The sequence below is a fragment of the Rhinopithecus roxellana genome, chromosome 17, assembly GCF_007565055.1.
Source record: "Rhinopithecus roxellana isolate Shanxi Qingling chromosome 17, ASM756505v1, whole genome shotgun sequence".
NCBI lineage: Eukaryota > Metazoa > Chordata > Mammalia > Primates > Cercopithecidae > Rhinopithecus > Rhinopithecus roxellana.
In genome coordinates, this window is record NC_044565.1 from 37,236,700 (window position 1) to 37,253,077 (window position 16,378).

Below are 16,378 nucleotides of genomic sequence, written 5' to 3' on the forward strand. Positions count from 1 at the left end.
CCAAGGCAGGCAGATTACCTGAGGCCAGTACCAGCCTGGCCAACATGGTGAAACCCCATCTCTACGCAAAACACAAAAATTATCCGGGCGTGGTGGCGCATGCCTGTAATCCCAGCTACCTGGGAGGCTGAGGCAGGGGAATTGCTTGAACCCTGGAGGCAGAGGTTGCAGTAAGCTGAGATTGCGCCACTGTACTCCAGCCTGAGCAACAGAGTGAGACTCTGTCTCAGGAAAAAAAAAAAAACAGATAAAAATGAAATGAAATGAAAAGTGTATTTGTCCACTGTCACAGTCATTCCATTTGTCTTCCCTATCCCATGTTTTGTCTCAGCTGACTTTACCAAAAATTCCCTTTCCCTTGCCTGCTTTAAATCATTTCATGTAGGTTAGTCTTCATTTATTCTTTTGCCCATCTAAGGTAGTTATTGGTTTGCGCTGTACATTTTGGTTAAAGGAGTTGTATATATGTATGGTGACAGTATAATGCCTCTGAAGCCCAGGACCTAGCTACTTGTTAGTTCCTAAAGTAATTTCATCCATGTAACTCACAGAAATAGAACCTGAAGATTGAGGAATAGATGATTCTGTTATTCCAAATTATTTCAATTTGTTCCACTTAAACTTGTCGTAACTATCAAAGTGGAGACACAGTATTAGCCTTTCTTAACTAGAGATCTCAGAAACTACAAAATTGCTCATTTTAGGCCGGGTGCAGTGGTTCATACCTGTAATCCCAGCACTTTGGGAGGCCAAGGTGGGTGGATCACCTGAGGTCAGGAGTTCGAGACCAGCCTGGCCAACATGGTGAAACCCCATCTTTACTAAAAATACAACAATTAACTGGGCGTGGTAGTGCATTTCTGTAATCCCAGCTACTTGGGAGGCTGAGGCAGGAGAATCACTTGAACCCAGGAAAAGGACGTTGCAGTGAGCCGAGCACTCCAACCTGGGCAACAAAGCGAGACTCCGTCTCGAAAAAAATAAGAAAAAAGAAAATTGCTAATTTTATTTTCCCCCTGCTGTTGCTCTGCTTTTGCCTAAAAAGCAACTCGAGATATTGCAGTATGTTTGAGAGTCAAGTTAAAGTGAGAATGTGTTGTTTCAGATGAGAGAGTTAGAGAAACTGGGGAAATCATACAGAGTTACTGAGCTTGACTAGATGTTAGGAATCTTAGAATCCAGTGCTTGTTCCAGCACTGCTAGCTGTGTGACCTTGGGCACGTCACTGACCTATCCTGGGCTTTAGTTTCCTCCTCTGTAAAAATGACAATTAGACAAGATCTTCTAAGGCCCTTTGAGACTTAAAATTCTTTTCTCAGAAACAAAACTTTAAAAGATGATAAATTTAACATAGTAATTTCAGTATTAGAACTTCAAATCACATAGATTTTAATGGTATCAGTGACAAACAGCTCTTAACTACCAAAAACTTTTCCAGATTAAATTCTTCTAGCAGGAAATTTGAGAGTCATTTGAAGAATAGTTTAAAATTTAGCTTATGGTTTTAAACTGCCAGTCTTAGCCTATAGGTTCCTCAGTTAATCATTAGCAACAGTAATTGTCTCTGTGTCTGGTACTTGGTGTCCTAAAATGCAAATACTTTTTCTTCTCAACCCTCTAGAAGTGAAGCTAGACAAGGTTTCATGCTATTGCTACTTAGAAAAGAGCTTTGAACTACAGGAACGCAATGTGGGACTAAAGAGTGAGATCCAGAAGTGGGATGAGTCATGCAACTCAGGGGACAGTAGTTAAGGGGCAGTGAGGAATTGACAGTAGGGCTGGTGGCAACATAAAGCCTAGAATAGCTAAAATAATTATTAGCTAAGGGGCTGTACTTTGGACTTACAGCAAGGCTAGCAACATTCCCAAGGGCTTTCTCCAATACAAAGTGTTTTATTTTTTTGTAAAGGGTCAGTGTAGTTTCTATATATGGCAGGCATTGAGTAAACTCTCTTCTCAGCTTTAAAACATTCTTCCTTGCTAGCCACAATTACAGGCCATTTTATAATCACTCCTCCTCCAGCCTCAAAACTGTCCCTATTCCCTGCTTCATTTCCCCCTAGATTGACATATGGTAGATCATCAAACCAAAGATTTATCGGGGTGGGGGCAGGGGAGGTGGACAGTGAATGAGGAAAGATTATTATTAAGCTACTGCTTATGCCTCAATGAAGCAGTAAAGAATGACATAACCACATGACAGACATACTTAAATTCAAATTCTGGCTTTGCCTGTGTCACTTCAGAATATAATTCTTCTGAGTCTGTTTCCTAACGTGTAAAAATGGGGACAGTGATTTCAATCTGGTAGAATTTTTGCAAGGGTAGATTTAGTGAGGTAATGTGTGTGGGATAACATTCAGTAGTGCCTGGTATATAGTAAACACCCAAATATTTTTATTTTGTTTTTAACTTTTTTCCATTGGTTTAGTACTTGCTTACCTTTAGGATGTACGTGTGTGTGTGTGTATGTGTACATGTTATGGAGAAATGTTCATAAGATCTGAAAAACAAAAGTATGTTTACTACTTAGCAAACATGTCTATTGGACAGGTTCTGCTAATATAATGAGAGTGCATTTGTACATTCAGGTAGCTAAGACTTAACAAGTCTAAAAATTCCTTACTTCAAAAGTTCAGCTGTTTAAAGTGTTTGGTTCACAAATAAAGGAGATTGTGTTTTAAACAATACATACTATACTTTTTAAAGGTTGTATTAGCACATGCAAACAATTCACCTTAAAAAAACAGAATGAGTCATAAGGAGTCAGACATGCCATTAATCAGCTCTTAATTATCTTCCATAAAAGAGGGAAGGAAAAAAATTAAAGATAACTTGAATCTGTGTATAATCCAAAAGGTTCTCTGTGACTTGGAATGAAGCCAGAAAAAGAATCTCATTTTGTTTCACACACTGGCACCTGGTATGAAGATCAACAGTTGCTCAAAGGAATTTTAAATAATTATAATGTGTTAATAGATAATTAATTGGGAATTGATTCTGCAAGGCAAAGTCAAACATTTGTTTTATAATTGTGCAGTTCTTGCAAGAGATCACCTATACTTTTTTTCCCCCATCAGGTATAATGGGTCTCTCCCAAATGGCGATAGAGGAAGGAGGAAAAGTAGATTTGCTTTGTTTAAAAGACCTAAGGCAAATGGGGTGAAGCCCAGCACTGTGCATATTGCTTGTACTCCTCAGGCTGCAAAGGTAAAAAAAAAAAAAAAAAGCTACATAAATTAACTTGGAGAAATTGAAAGACTTTTATGTGTTGTTTATATTCTCTAGCATTCCCCTCACATTTCTATTTCAGAAATTTCCTTTTGTTTGGATTGGAGAAGAGACTTTGGAGACATGGTATTTGAAAAGCCGCCATATGGAAGGGGAATTGGACTTAAAAAAAAAAAAAAAAAAAAAAAGACAAACCAGGATCAGTGGGTGGAAATTAGAAGGAAATATTCTCTTTCCTTATTAAAAGAGGTGGGGTGGGGGACAGGGCTTTATCTAGTACCTGGAATTAGGCAGCTGTCTGCCCTGAGAAATGGAAAATTCCCACTCTGTTACTAGAGGAGCCTCCCTGGGCTGGATGAAGAATGTGATGTGTAATATGTGTATTCAGGTATTAGAAGCATGTTTGGGTAAGGTAATTTTTAAACTAAGAGTCTTTACCTAAGATTCTGTGTGTTGGTTGTATTCATTTTTGGTTTATAACTTCGTATATTTTAGCATAGTACCTTGCACAAAGTAGACCTCAATAATTATTAAATTGAATCAAAGTTATGAAAGCAATGTCCAACTGCATCTACAATATAACTTCCCCACCCCCAGCCTATTTCATGCTTCTAGCCACATCGTCTTCTTCTAACAAAATTTCCAGAAGCTGGACCACCATTTCAGGATACTTGGGCTTTTCCTAGAGCGACAGACAAGGAGGGGGAATTTCACATCTTTATATTTTCTGTGAATTTGTCTGCTTCCAATTTTATAACACAGACTTTATGTTATAAAGAATTTGATATTGTAATGAGCAAATAAGAAAAATTACAAAGAGTTCTTTGACTCCTGGAAGTACCTGTATCTTTAGCTAAGTAGCCCTAGAATGTACATTAATATTATACCATCTGAAGCATATCTTTATAAGTTAAATAAACAAGAGACAGAAAAATTGGCATATGATGTGGTTTTAGGTCACAGCTTCAGTGTCTGAAGGTAACTGGCTTCTCAGCTTTGTTTTATATCCAGTTTGATTTGTGAAAGAATCCTTAGGCCTTGACTAGGACTCCTCTGTTACTATTTGGGAACCAGTTAGTGCAGAAACGGGACAGTTTCTTTTTGCTCCGTTGGAGAGAAGGAATATGCTAAGCAGGTGGTGGAAGTAAACCTCAGATTGATTCAATCTGAAGAGCTTCTTACAGTATCTCCCCCAGGAGTGCTCTTGACATTTTGGGTGTGCCACTTTTTCATTGTTTAGGACTTTCCCACATACTACAGGACATTTAAGGGTCCTTCACCCACAAAATGCCATTTGAGCCTGCAAATCCTTGTAACAGCCAAAAAATGCACAAAATATTTTCAGATGCCCCTTAGACAGCTAATACTACCTCTGGTTGAAAAGCACTATCAGGGAAAATATTTCTAATCCCTACCTCTATAATACCATATTCTGTACTTTTCTTCCTGTTTTACTCTGCCATGCCCTCATGTTTTCATTCTTATCTCCTTTTCATCTTTCATCTTTACTAGGCAATAAGAATCTTAGGGATCACAGATTGACCCTTGGCTGGATGCAGTAGCTCACACCTGTAATCCCAGCACTTGAGAGGCCAAGGTGGGCGGATAACTGGAGCTCAGGAGTTCGAGACCAGCCTGGGCAACATGGTGAAACTCCATCTTCACCAAACACACAAAAAATTAGCCAAGCATGGTGGCATGCCCTGAAGTCCCAGCTCCTTGGCAGGCTGAAGTGGGAGGACCACTTGAGCTGGGGAGGCAGAGGCTGCAGTGAGCTGAGATCATGCCACCGCACTGTAGCCTGAGTGACAGCGTGGGACCCTGACTCAATTTAAAAAAAAAAAAAAAAAAACAGAAAAAAGATTGACTCTTTCCTCTTTAAATTTTGGAGGAATGTATTTGTGAGGTCATGATGAAAATTAAGCATTTAGTCTGGCAGTCATCTGGGATGAGTAGGTAAAACCCTGAGTTCTAGACCAGTGAGAACCAAACTTAACTAGACATAGTTTTTTTTTTTTTTTTTTTGAGACAGAGTCTCGCTCTGTCACCCGGGCTGGAGTGCAGTGGCCGGATCTCAGCTCACTGCAAGCTCCACCTCCCGGGTTTACGCCATTCTCCTGCCTCAGCCTCCCGAGTAGCTGGGACTACAGGCGCCCGCCACCTCACCCGGCTAGTTTTTTTTTTTTTTTGTATTTTTTAGTAGAGACAGGGTTTCACCGTGTTAGCCAGGATGGTCTCGATCTTCTGACCTTGTGATCCGCCCGTCTCGGCCTCCCAAAGTGCTGGGATTACAGGCTTGAGCCACCGCGCCCGGCCTAGACATAGTTTTTATTCTCAGTCTAAGAGTAGGTTTAATAACTAACAAACAAAGATTACAATCTCAAAGCACAAAAAAACCAATGTTTTAAAATCTCTTTAGCCACTAAGAATTAATTTTCAAAATACTGAGTAATTATTTCATTGAAAAGTCAGCTGTTGAACCAGTGGCACATGCCTGTTAGTCCCAGCTCCTTGGGAGGCAGAGGCAGGAAGATCACTTGAGCACAGGGTAAAGCTGTAGTGTGCCGTTTTCCTGCCTGTAAATAGCCACTGCACTTCAGCCTCTGCAACATAGCGAAACCTGGTCTCTTAAAACGTGTGTGTGTGTGTGTGTGTGTGTGTGTGTGTAAAACCTGTAAAACAGGTTATATAGTATGTATGAATTATATAGTATTATGTATTAAAAGTATTATATAGTATTTATGAATACCTAAATGTGTAGAAAGAAATATGTAAAACATGCATGTAAATGATCTACACTGCATTCTTGAGGTTGAATACCTCTGTAGAGAAAAGGGAATTGGGAGGGACATGTAGGCAGCCTCGGTCGTATCTGTAGTTTAATTCCTTAAAAAAATCAGAAGCAGGCCAGGCACAGTGGCTCACGCCTGTAGTCCCAGCACTTTGGGAGGCCGAGGCGGGCGGATCATGAGGTCAGGAGTTCAAGACCAGCATGGCCAACATGGCAAAACTCCATCTCTACTAAAAATACAAAAATTAGCCGGGCATGGTGGCATGCACCTTTAATCCCAGCTACTCAGGAGGCTGAGGCAGGAGAATCACTTGAACCTGGGAGGCGGAGGTTTCAGTGAGTTGAGTTAGCGCCACTGCACTCCAGCCTAGGCAACAGAGCGAGACTCTGTCGCAAAAAAAAAAAAAAAAAAAAAAATCAGAAGCAAAAGTGGCAGTATTAAGCTTTGATAAAGCTGAGTCGTTAGTATAGTCTCTGTGTTTGGAAATAGGGTATTTCTGTATTCTGTTTGTAGATATTTGGAAATTTGACAATCTTAAAGCTGTTGTTTTAAGGCTTTATCTATTACAGATTAGCCGCAAATTGAAACCAAGTAAAAGCTTATGATGCCAAACTTCTAATTAAGAAGGACTTTTTCATTCAGCTTCTTTGCTGTATATAATTAATCTCTTCTGTCTTTGTGTCTGTTTTCTTTTTATGCAGCCCATTTCTACTTCCTTTGTGTGATGACTAGATTTTTCCCCTTCTTTGATATTATCTTCAACTCATATACATAGAAAACACTTGAAAACAAAACTGAAAAGTTCTTTTTAGCAATGTTTTTAGTTTGAGAGAAAGTCAGAAATACAGTCATAAGCATTACATCCCTTTCCTTTGGTAATGTTTAATCATTCTATGAATGTTTCTTTTGTTTTTTGAAGAATTTTTTCTTTTATCTCCTGGGACCAAATCCCAAATGCATTTTTCTGTATCTTACCCAGCATATGGCAAACATTTGTCATCTGTAGAGTCACAAAATGGTTAGAAAACCAGTTAACTTGGCTTATGAGTGAACTTTATAGCTCTCTGAATGACTTCAAAAATAAAATTCCTCTTATTTTGCAAGATTTTGCATTTTCTTCTTATCAGAGCAGTACTGTTGTTTTCTGTTTTTTTTTTTTTTTTGAGACGGAGTCTCGCTCTGTCGCCCGGGCTGGAGTGCAGTGGCCGGATCTCAGCTCACTGCAAGCTCCGCCTCCCGGGTTTACGCCATTCTCCTGCCTCAGCCTCCCGAGTAGCTGGGACTACAGGCGCCCGCCACCTCGCCCGGCTAGTTTTTTGTATTTTTTAGTAGAGACGGGGTTTCACCATGTTAGCCAGGATGGTCTCGATCTTCTGACCTCGTGATCCGCCCGTCTCGGCCTCCCAAAGCGCTGGGATTACAGGCTTGAGCCACCGCGCCCGGCCTGTTTTCTGTTTTTATGTGGGATTTGGTTTTGATTGTTTTATAATTTATAATACTTAATAAGGGAGTGTAGTGGTTTGATAAAAGAAAATTATGGGCCAGGCACGGTGGCTCATGCCTGTAATCCTAGCACTTTGGGAGGCTGAGGCGGGTGGATTGCCTTAGCTCAGGAGTTCAAGACCAGCCTGGGCAACATGGTGAAATGCCGTCTCTACTAAAAATACAAAAAAAATTAGGCAGGATGGCAGCATGCACCTGTAGTCCCAGCTGCTTGGGAGGCTGAGGCAGGAGAATCGCTTGAACCCGGGAGGCAGAGGTTGCAGTGAACCGAGATCGCACCACTGCACTCCAGCCTAAGCAACAGAACAAGACTCCATCTTTAAAAAAAAAAAAAAAAGAAAGAAAATTATGTTTTTACTCTGTAACTGCTTCTAAATATTCTTCAATACCCCATTCAACCCAAGAAACTACTGTCACAACTGACAGGAGTTATGAGCCTCTCTAAATTTCAGGGGGAAAATATATAAGTATGTCATGTATTTGATAAATAGTTTTCCCTTTTTTTAATGAAAAGATTATCTGATTGGATTGACCTGCCTACTAATTTTTGCTGTTAACTTTTTCATTCTTAGGCAATAAGCAACAAGGACCAGCATAGCATATCATATACTTTATCTCGGGCCCAGACTGTGGTGGTTGAATATACTCATGACAGCAACACCGATATGTTTCAGGTATTATAACATCTAAAATTTTTTTTCTTAAAAAACAAAAAAGTTAAAAATCTATTGGTGTGTTTTGCTGAGATCAGATAAAGGATTATCATATATTTATATTGTATTTTATTAAAATATAGATTGATTGCTAACCCTCATAAATAGAAGTCAGTCTAGCACAGTTGAGATAGGCTCCGGAATAAGAATTACTGGTAAATATTACATAGCCATTATATACTTCAGTTTCCTTCTCTGTAAAGTGCAGATAATAGACTCTCCCCTATGACTGTTAAGAGGCTTAAATGATCTAGTACACGTACTCAGCACTGTGCCAGGTACTTAGTAAAGACACTTAGTGAATAGTAGCTATTATCCAAAAAAGAAAACAATAAATATTCTGCACACATTTGTGACTTTTTCTACCACTACCTCCCACCTTCCTCTCTAGGCAATAAACAATCCAGGCACTTGCTAACTATTTTATTATCTATGTGAAATCAGACCTTTTTCTCAGCACATATTTGGTCAATGCTACTCATGCAATAAAAGTATTTTTCTCTTACTTTTTGTACCAATCCAGTGCTGATATTTTTGTAAACTGGTAGATTTTAGGACAGTCAATTCCAAAGATGTAAATAGAATCCTTGATCTTCTCCCTTAATATTGAGCTCTCCAAAGCTTAGGCTTTTTAAAAACAAACTTAAGTAGAACATAAATTATCTGATAATGTTGCTTTTATAATTATCGTCACATGGACTTTTCCATTTTTCTTTATTTTACAAGGCAAATAAAAGTGAAAAGGCCTGGAAATATATTTAATTTCAGTCAATAGTGAAATATTTCTTTGAAGTCACTTCCTCTGCTCAACCCTTTTAATGAGATGAGATACTGAATTTCTTTTCTCTAGTTAATATTAGAATGTGGGCATTTGTGTTTTCCTCTCTTTTACCAAAAATAAATTACATCTTTAATGAAGATTAATGTTTAGATCCAAGAAAAACCTAACACAAAGCTTTAGGATGATTTTTCACATTTTGTTTCACTGACAAGCAGTGAAAATGAATGAGCTTAGCTTTTTTAAAAATCGAGTTGCTACTAGGCCTGTAGTCCCAGTTACTCAGGAGGCTGAGGTGGGAGGATAGCTTGAGGCCAGCCTGGGCAACATAGTGAGACTTTGTCTCTTTAATAAAATATAGATAAATGGGTGTGTGTGTGTGTGTGTGTGTCTGTGTGTGTGTGTGTATCTCCAAGATATTTGGTCACAGGCTAGAATTTTAGCTTCAGAAAGTACCTTATATTTATTTGTTTACCCCTTATCTTTTGTAGATGAAGTTAACTGAAGTCTTGTGAGTTAATGATGATAAAGTTACTTGGGGGCAAAACTGAAATTAAACCAGGCATCCTGAATTCTGAAACAATGTCTTCACCGTCTAATGAAGGCCCTTAAATAAGTTTTAACATTTTGAGTTTTGTCTTTTTCATAAAGTAGAGAATTTTTCCCAGTATCATAAACTGATTATGTCCTTTCTACAGGTATTATACCTTTGGAAAATCCAAACATTTCTGCATCAAAAAGACTGTGATGTATCAGAAACTACCTTGATAAACTAGCCAGTCTTTGAGGAATTGTATTAGAAACATTCTAGGATTGTCTACCCTGTAAACTGAACAGGAACATTTGTTGTTCAAGTCATCAGATGTTCCAGCTCCAACTCTATGTATTGTTTGGCACTATGAAGTAAGGGAGACATTACAAGCTGATTACATGCCTAGGTGCTGTACTGACCCTCTAAATTTTAAGCACATTGATTGTGTTGAAGAAAGATGGAGAAGAGACTTTATACTGGTGTCTTTTCATGTAGATCTTTTTATCAGGTTAAGTACAATTTTTGCCAGCAACCAGTAGAAAAAAGCATCTGGCAAAAGAGATGGCAAAGAGGAAGTACACAGTGTGGTAAAAGATTGATGAATGAGCTACTTGTAGCTAGTATACACAAATAGCAGGAAATTTGGCTGGATTGGTAGATGGGAGGCAAATCTTGAGTCAGTTTCTAACTATTATCAGAAATAATAAACTACAAATTTTGGATAAGCTATAAGGAACCATTGAGTTTTCTCATGAGGGTGAGGGAGAGTAACAAAAGAGCTGTATTTTTAATGCTAATAATAGCAGTTAGAAAGGGGAAGAATTAGTAACAATCAGATTTTGGCATCTGATCACATTCATGGTGTTTTTTTTCCCTTTATAGATACTTAAGTTTCTTCCTTCTCATTGTCATTACAAATATTGCTTCAGTGTCTTAAATAGTCTCTTCCAAGACCAAGTTGAAATGTTAGCTCTCTGGAACAGTCTCTTTCCAAATAAGTGCTACTTCTGTTGATTCTGAGTATTAGTTCAATCCTTGGCCTATATCTTTTAGCCTTTAAAGAGCCTTTGTGTTTGGGGAAATATTTTTAGTTTCAAAGATCTGAGGCCATTTAAGATATGTTTATTTTTAAGAATAAAGAAAAGGAATATCCAATCTTGTATTTGTTAACTAGTTTCCCTCTAAAACTATCCAATCTAAATATAAAGACTTTATTTATACTTGACAATTGGACAAAAACACTAAAGAGGTTTATCTGAAAGTGTGCTGATATGAGGAACTTAAGGCTAAAATATGTAACGAGTAAGAGTCTTTATCTTTGTAGAGGGTCAGTATTTTTTCTCAGTACCCACATTCTTCAATTTTATGATACTACTTTATAACAGATACATTCATGAACTGATAATTTCCAAATGTTTCCTTTAAAGTCCTGTGACACTTGTGACTATTGTCATCTACCCATTGATTTCCTTTTTTCTTTTCAGCTTTGAAAATGCAATTAACTTATTAACTAGCTAGTACCTCTGAAGATGTTTTGAAATCTCTGACACCTCACCCATCCAGAACTCTTATCTGGGAGCCTTGTCTCTCTGAAATATCCCCAAGAACCAGGAAGAGTATATATATAAAATAAATGCCACAAAGTTGATGCAGTGAAATTCCTTTTCTATGCTCCCTAGAGAATCCCTTAGGCTCTCACCAGAACCTTTTGAAATACTTTTCTCTGAAGTAGGTTATTTGATTTCTCAAACCATAACAGAGTAAGAGTAGCCAGTTAAAAGAGGGGCTTGTTTCTGGATACAGGCTTGACCAAAAACAAGGAGTGATAGCTGACAACCTGGCAGAAAAGAAACAGGAAAATATATGAAGTATACATAAGACCTCAAAGCAAGGCTATGTAAGCCCTTGACATAAGGATCAGCAGTCTTGTATACCTCTTATAGCACCTGAAGACAGCACTGCATTTCAGCTTAATTAATGGTAATTAATTAAGTAAATGGTATTTATAGTGTAATGTTCTGCAGTCATCCTTAAATATTTACTTATATATGTTCACTATATTCTGTTAAATAAATAGAATATCTCTTTAAATATCTCTAAAGAGAAGAAGTCTACATGATACACATATTTCCATCCAAAAGGGTTAAAATTAAAATCTGCAGCCATCTAGAAATTTCAGCCGTTCCTGAACTCTTCATTTCCTGAGGGTTTCGTATATTGTTGTAAGTTCTCATTTAATTCCACGCCCTACGTGATTACTTCATCAGAGACAGTCTGATTAGTTTTCAAGAGAATAGATGCCCCCAACGTTAAGTATGGTAAGCTTCAACTTTAGAAATTTCAGAGGCCTAATGTTTTCTCCTTATTGTGCCTTTCTTGAATGAATTTTCCACTGTGTTCTTTGATGGGTTTATAGATATTTTTTTTCCCTCAGATTGGCCGGTCAACTGAAAGCCCCATTGATTTTGTAGTAACTGACACAGTTCCTGGAAGTCAAAGTAATTCTGATACACAGTCAGTACAAAGTACTATATCAAGATTTGCCTGTAGAATCATATGTGAACGGAATCCTCCCTTTACAGCACGGATTTATGCCGCAGGATTTGACTCATCAAAAAACATCTTTCTTGGGGTAAAAAGCTTTTTTTCTAAATGATGCTTTCTTTTATACTAGCTTTCATTCCAAATTACAAGTAATTGGAAGCTCACTTCTATTATTTCTACTAGGAGAAGGCTGCCAAATGGAAGACATCAGATGGGCAGATGGATGGTTTGACCACTAATGGTGTTCTTGTGATGCATCCACGCAATGGGTTCACAGAAGACTCCAAGCCTGGAATATGGAGAGAAATATCGGTGTGTGGAAATGTATTTAGCCTGCGTGAAACCAGATCAGCTCAGCAGAGAGGAAAAATGGTAAATACTGAATGGTATTTTCTTAATTAGCTACAATAAACACATAGGATGAGTTGAACTGAATGCATTACATACATTCCAGAAAACTCTTAAATCTATTGCCAATACAGAATACTAAGGCTATCAAACACTGACTACCAAATTCTATATTAGAGGTCAGTATGTTAATATTTCATTTAGTAACCAGGCACGGTGGCTCACACCTGTAATCCCAGCACTTTGGGAGGCCAAGGCAGACAGATCACCTGAGGTCAGGAGTTTGAAACCAGCCTGACCCACATGGAGAAACCCTGTCTCTACTAAAAATGCAAAATAAGCCGGACATGGTGGCGCATGCCTGTAATCCCAGCTACTCAGGAGGCTGAGGCAGGAGAATCACTTGAACCCAGGAGGTGGAGGTTGTGGTGAGCCGAGATCACGCCATTGCACTCCAGCCTGGCAATAAGAGCAAAACTCTGTCTCAAAAAAAAAAAAAAAAAAAAATTGGTAAACTCTGAAAGTTTGTTCTTCTGTCATATCATGTTAATATCCTTTAAAACCTAAGCTTTCTTAAACTAAACAGCACTCTGATCTTTTCAGCCATCTGTATATCTTTGACCATATTTACCTCATTAAAAATATTAGACTTATTGATTAGCCAGGTGTTTTAATCATAAGTTGTCTTTACCATAAGGCTAAAAAGAAATATGTTAATGTTTGATATTTTATCCTTGATTTTCAAACTTACATTTTTGATAACTACTGTCCATTTCTTGAATATTTAGTGAAAATCCTAGGAAATCTCATTTCTTGAGTAAGGAGTACTTAAAACCAAAACGCTTATGTAAAAATCCCAAACAGAGTGGTGAATATGTTTTCAACTCTTGTCTTCTCTAGGTGGAAATTGAAACCAATCAGTTACAAGATGGCTCGTTAATTGACCTCTGTGGTGCAACATTGCTATGGCGTACTGCAGAAGGCCTTTCCCACACTCCTACCGTGAAGCATTTGGAGGCTTTAAGACAGGAAATCAATGCAGCACGACCTCAGTGCCCTGTAGGGTTCAACACACTAGCATTTCCTAGTATGAAGAGGAAAGATGTTGTAGATGAAAAACAACCATGGGTATATCTAAACTGCGGCCATGTACATGGCTATCATAACTGGGGAAACAAAGAAGAACGTGATGGAAAAGATCGTGAATGTCCTATGTGTAGGTCTGTCGGTCCCTATGTTCCTCTGTGGCTTGGATGTGAAGCTGGATTTTATGTGGACGCCGGCCCTCCAACCCATGCGTTTAGCCCGTGTGGGCATGTGTGTTCAGAAAAGACAACTGCCTATTGGTCCCAGATCCCGCTTCCTCATGGTACTCATACTTTTCATGCAGCCTGTCCCTTTTGTGCACATCAGTTGGCTGGTGAACAAGGCTACATCAGACTTATTTTTCAAGGACCTCTAGACTAACAGACCATTGTCCTCCAGGACTACATTATAAATTTATAAGCTAAGTGAGTTGGGTTTTCGAACCTGTTGTCCACGTCACAGTTTTTCTGCTCTGGTCATTTGCATTAAGATGAAGAATTTTTTAAAACATTTATAATAAATAGCAGTTTCTGAGCAAAAATCTGGGAAACTCAAGCAAAGGAATTACTGAAAGTATCAGTATTCTGAATTCTGAGTTTTGAAAATATATTTTGAGGAGAAAAAGACATAGTCTAATTTGATGCCTTCCTTTTAGTGTTTTTGAATCACCCATCCTCAGTGCTGAAATTGTTTTGTATAACTGAGGGTACTGTTGGTTCAAACTATGTTAGTTTACAGTTTGTTGCAAACGTTGTAAAATACAGCAACATGTATATTAACTTTTTTCTATTTTACGTTAGAATGTTCGTGATAGAATAGCATGGTCACGATGGTGTCACACCCTTGGTGTGAATGGTAGCTTAGTGAGCACACCTAGCTCAAGGATTTGCAAAGTTAGGAAGAAGGACAAGAGAACCACCCCAATCTAAATATGGAATTTGGTAAATTAGAATACTTTGTAATTTGTAAGACCAAATTCATATTAATTACCATTGTGTGAAAGGTGTTTGTTTTTAACCACATTAAAGATAATCAGGAAAGATTTTTTCTTAATGTTTCTCTTGAGCGTAGTACTATAACAAAAACTTAATGCTAAGAAACATTTTATATGCTCCTTTGAATATGCAATTTAATCTAGATTATCTATTTTTCTCCCATGATAACTAATCTGTTTTTAGTATCAGCAGCATTTGGCAAGTTTATTTTTTTGGATATAAACTGTGGTTCATCTGTTCACTGTTCCTAGAAAAAAATCATTCCCATAAGAAAAAGTATAAATTAGCAAGAAAGGAGAGTGACTTGATTTGCTTTTGGAAAAAGATGCTTAATTAATTATTCTGTATTTGGCCTTATTCAGGCATAAGGAAATCTAGAGATCTAAAGGGTTGAATGACAATAGTGCCCCCCTTTCTAGCAGACCAGCCTTAACTCTGGGTTTGAATCCTAAGGAGATTGCCACAGTGAGACTTAAGTAAATGTTTGGTTGGTAGATGAGCACCAATGACTGCAGCGTGGAGTGATGCACTGCATGGTCTGTTTATTCTCTAATTCCAATATGTCTTTTGCTTCCAAAAGCAAGAAGGAGTTTCTTCTCTCCCTTCCTTCCCACCCTTTTTTCAAAGGCACCACAAGTATAGACAGTTGCACTACATCAAATCTGTTTTTGACACTTGTAGAAACCAGTACACTTTTAGATTAGACAGTATCTTTTTTTAATATTTTGATTTGTTTTCCTTTAGTTTGAAAAGTTGTGTAATACTTAATTGACTGTAGCAAAGTTTTATATATGTTAGCATAGCTTTAATTTATCCTCTTACAAAACTGTTCTGAATTTTCTTTTGGTTTTTAAAAAACAAAACTTGTTGCTTAGAAGCCATGAACTATTTTATTTTACTTCAACTGTCAAAACTTCCTTGTTTTTAAAAATGATCATTTGGGTTCACTCAGGAAATGCATGTCAGGAACTTGTATTATAAGTTTATTAGTTGTGATGTATCAGTAACTGCTGTTACCCCTTTTTCAAAGAAATATAATTGATTTTGAAGTTTTCTAGATTGTCACATGCTTTGTGACTAATGCAAGAAAGCAAGTCTTGTGTTGTATTTGTTCTAGTCATTTCTATTCAGGCTATATATTGTAGCTTAATTTTTATTTGCCATTAATTTATTTAAACTAAGTAAATACTTTTCAAAATAGATATTTGAATTTGTCTCTGTGAGTTCATTTTTGCATAATCGAGAATGATTAATGAGAAGTGAAAACTGTGGACAACTCTATTCCACACTCCAAAAATACTCAGTTGAAACAGATGAAGAGTTTGCATTTAATGTAACACTTTAAAGTCTCTGGTTCTTTTTGAAAAGCATCTCTTATTAATAAAGAAACTTTGTTAGTGGTTGAATAATTGAGGACTTGTCTAAGTTAAGCCTTGCTAGGGAGTTGGCACCTGTAAGTTGCATGTTAGACTATTTAAATAGTGCCTTCATAACCATAAAAGTTTCACGCCCTTCCTAAAGTTGCCTGCATTTTCTTCTAACAGGTAAAGACAATTTCTTCTAACAGGAAAAAACCTGGCTCATTTTCTATCACATTCAAGTTTTGAAAACTCAGGCAATGTAAATGATCAGTTGGGTGTTTGCTGTTCAAGCATTTTGAATACTGGATCTGTTATTTTGCCATGGCCTAATAGCACACTTTTACTTGTAAGTACTCAGTTGTGTTAAGGGAATGTCAGTATTCTGGCCAAGGAGGAGAAAAAGTTGTATTTAGGTCTCCCCAAGAAATCACTCTCAAGAAAGATAATCTTTATGGCTTAACTCTTTTATCAAAGTAATCTTCATATTTAAATACT

The 16,378-nt window shown here is 37.6% G+C and overlaps 1 protein-coding gene across 2 annotated transcripts in view; it reads left to right on the forward strand.

Annotated features, from left to right (window-relative positions):
• The window catches only part of PELI1 (pellino E3 ubiquitin protein ligase 1), a 65,779-nt gene extending 50,047 nt beyond the window's left edge, over positions 1 to 15,732 (forward strand). For both annotated transcript variants that reach the window (XM_030921116.1, XM_030921115.1), the window contains 5 exons: positions 3,081 to 3,210; positions 8,099 to 8,200; positions 11,984 to 12,181; positions 12,277 to 12,465; positions 13,342 to 15,732. In XM_030921116.1, the coding sequence (XP_030776976.1) occupies positions 3,081 to 3,210; positions 8,099 to 8,200; positions 11,984 to 12,181; positions 12,277 to 12,465; positions 13,342 to 13,908 (1,186 nt within the window). In that variant the 3' untranslated portion in view covers positions 13,909 to 15,732. The remainder of the gene's footprint in view (positions 1 to 3,080; positions 3,211 to 8,098; positions 8,201 to 11,983; positions 12,182 to 12,276; positions 12,466 to 13,341) is intronic.
• Positions 15,733 to 16,378: the final 646 nt, after the last annotated feature.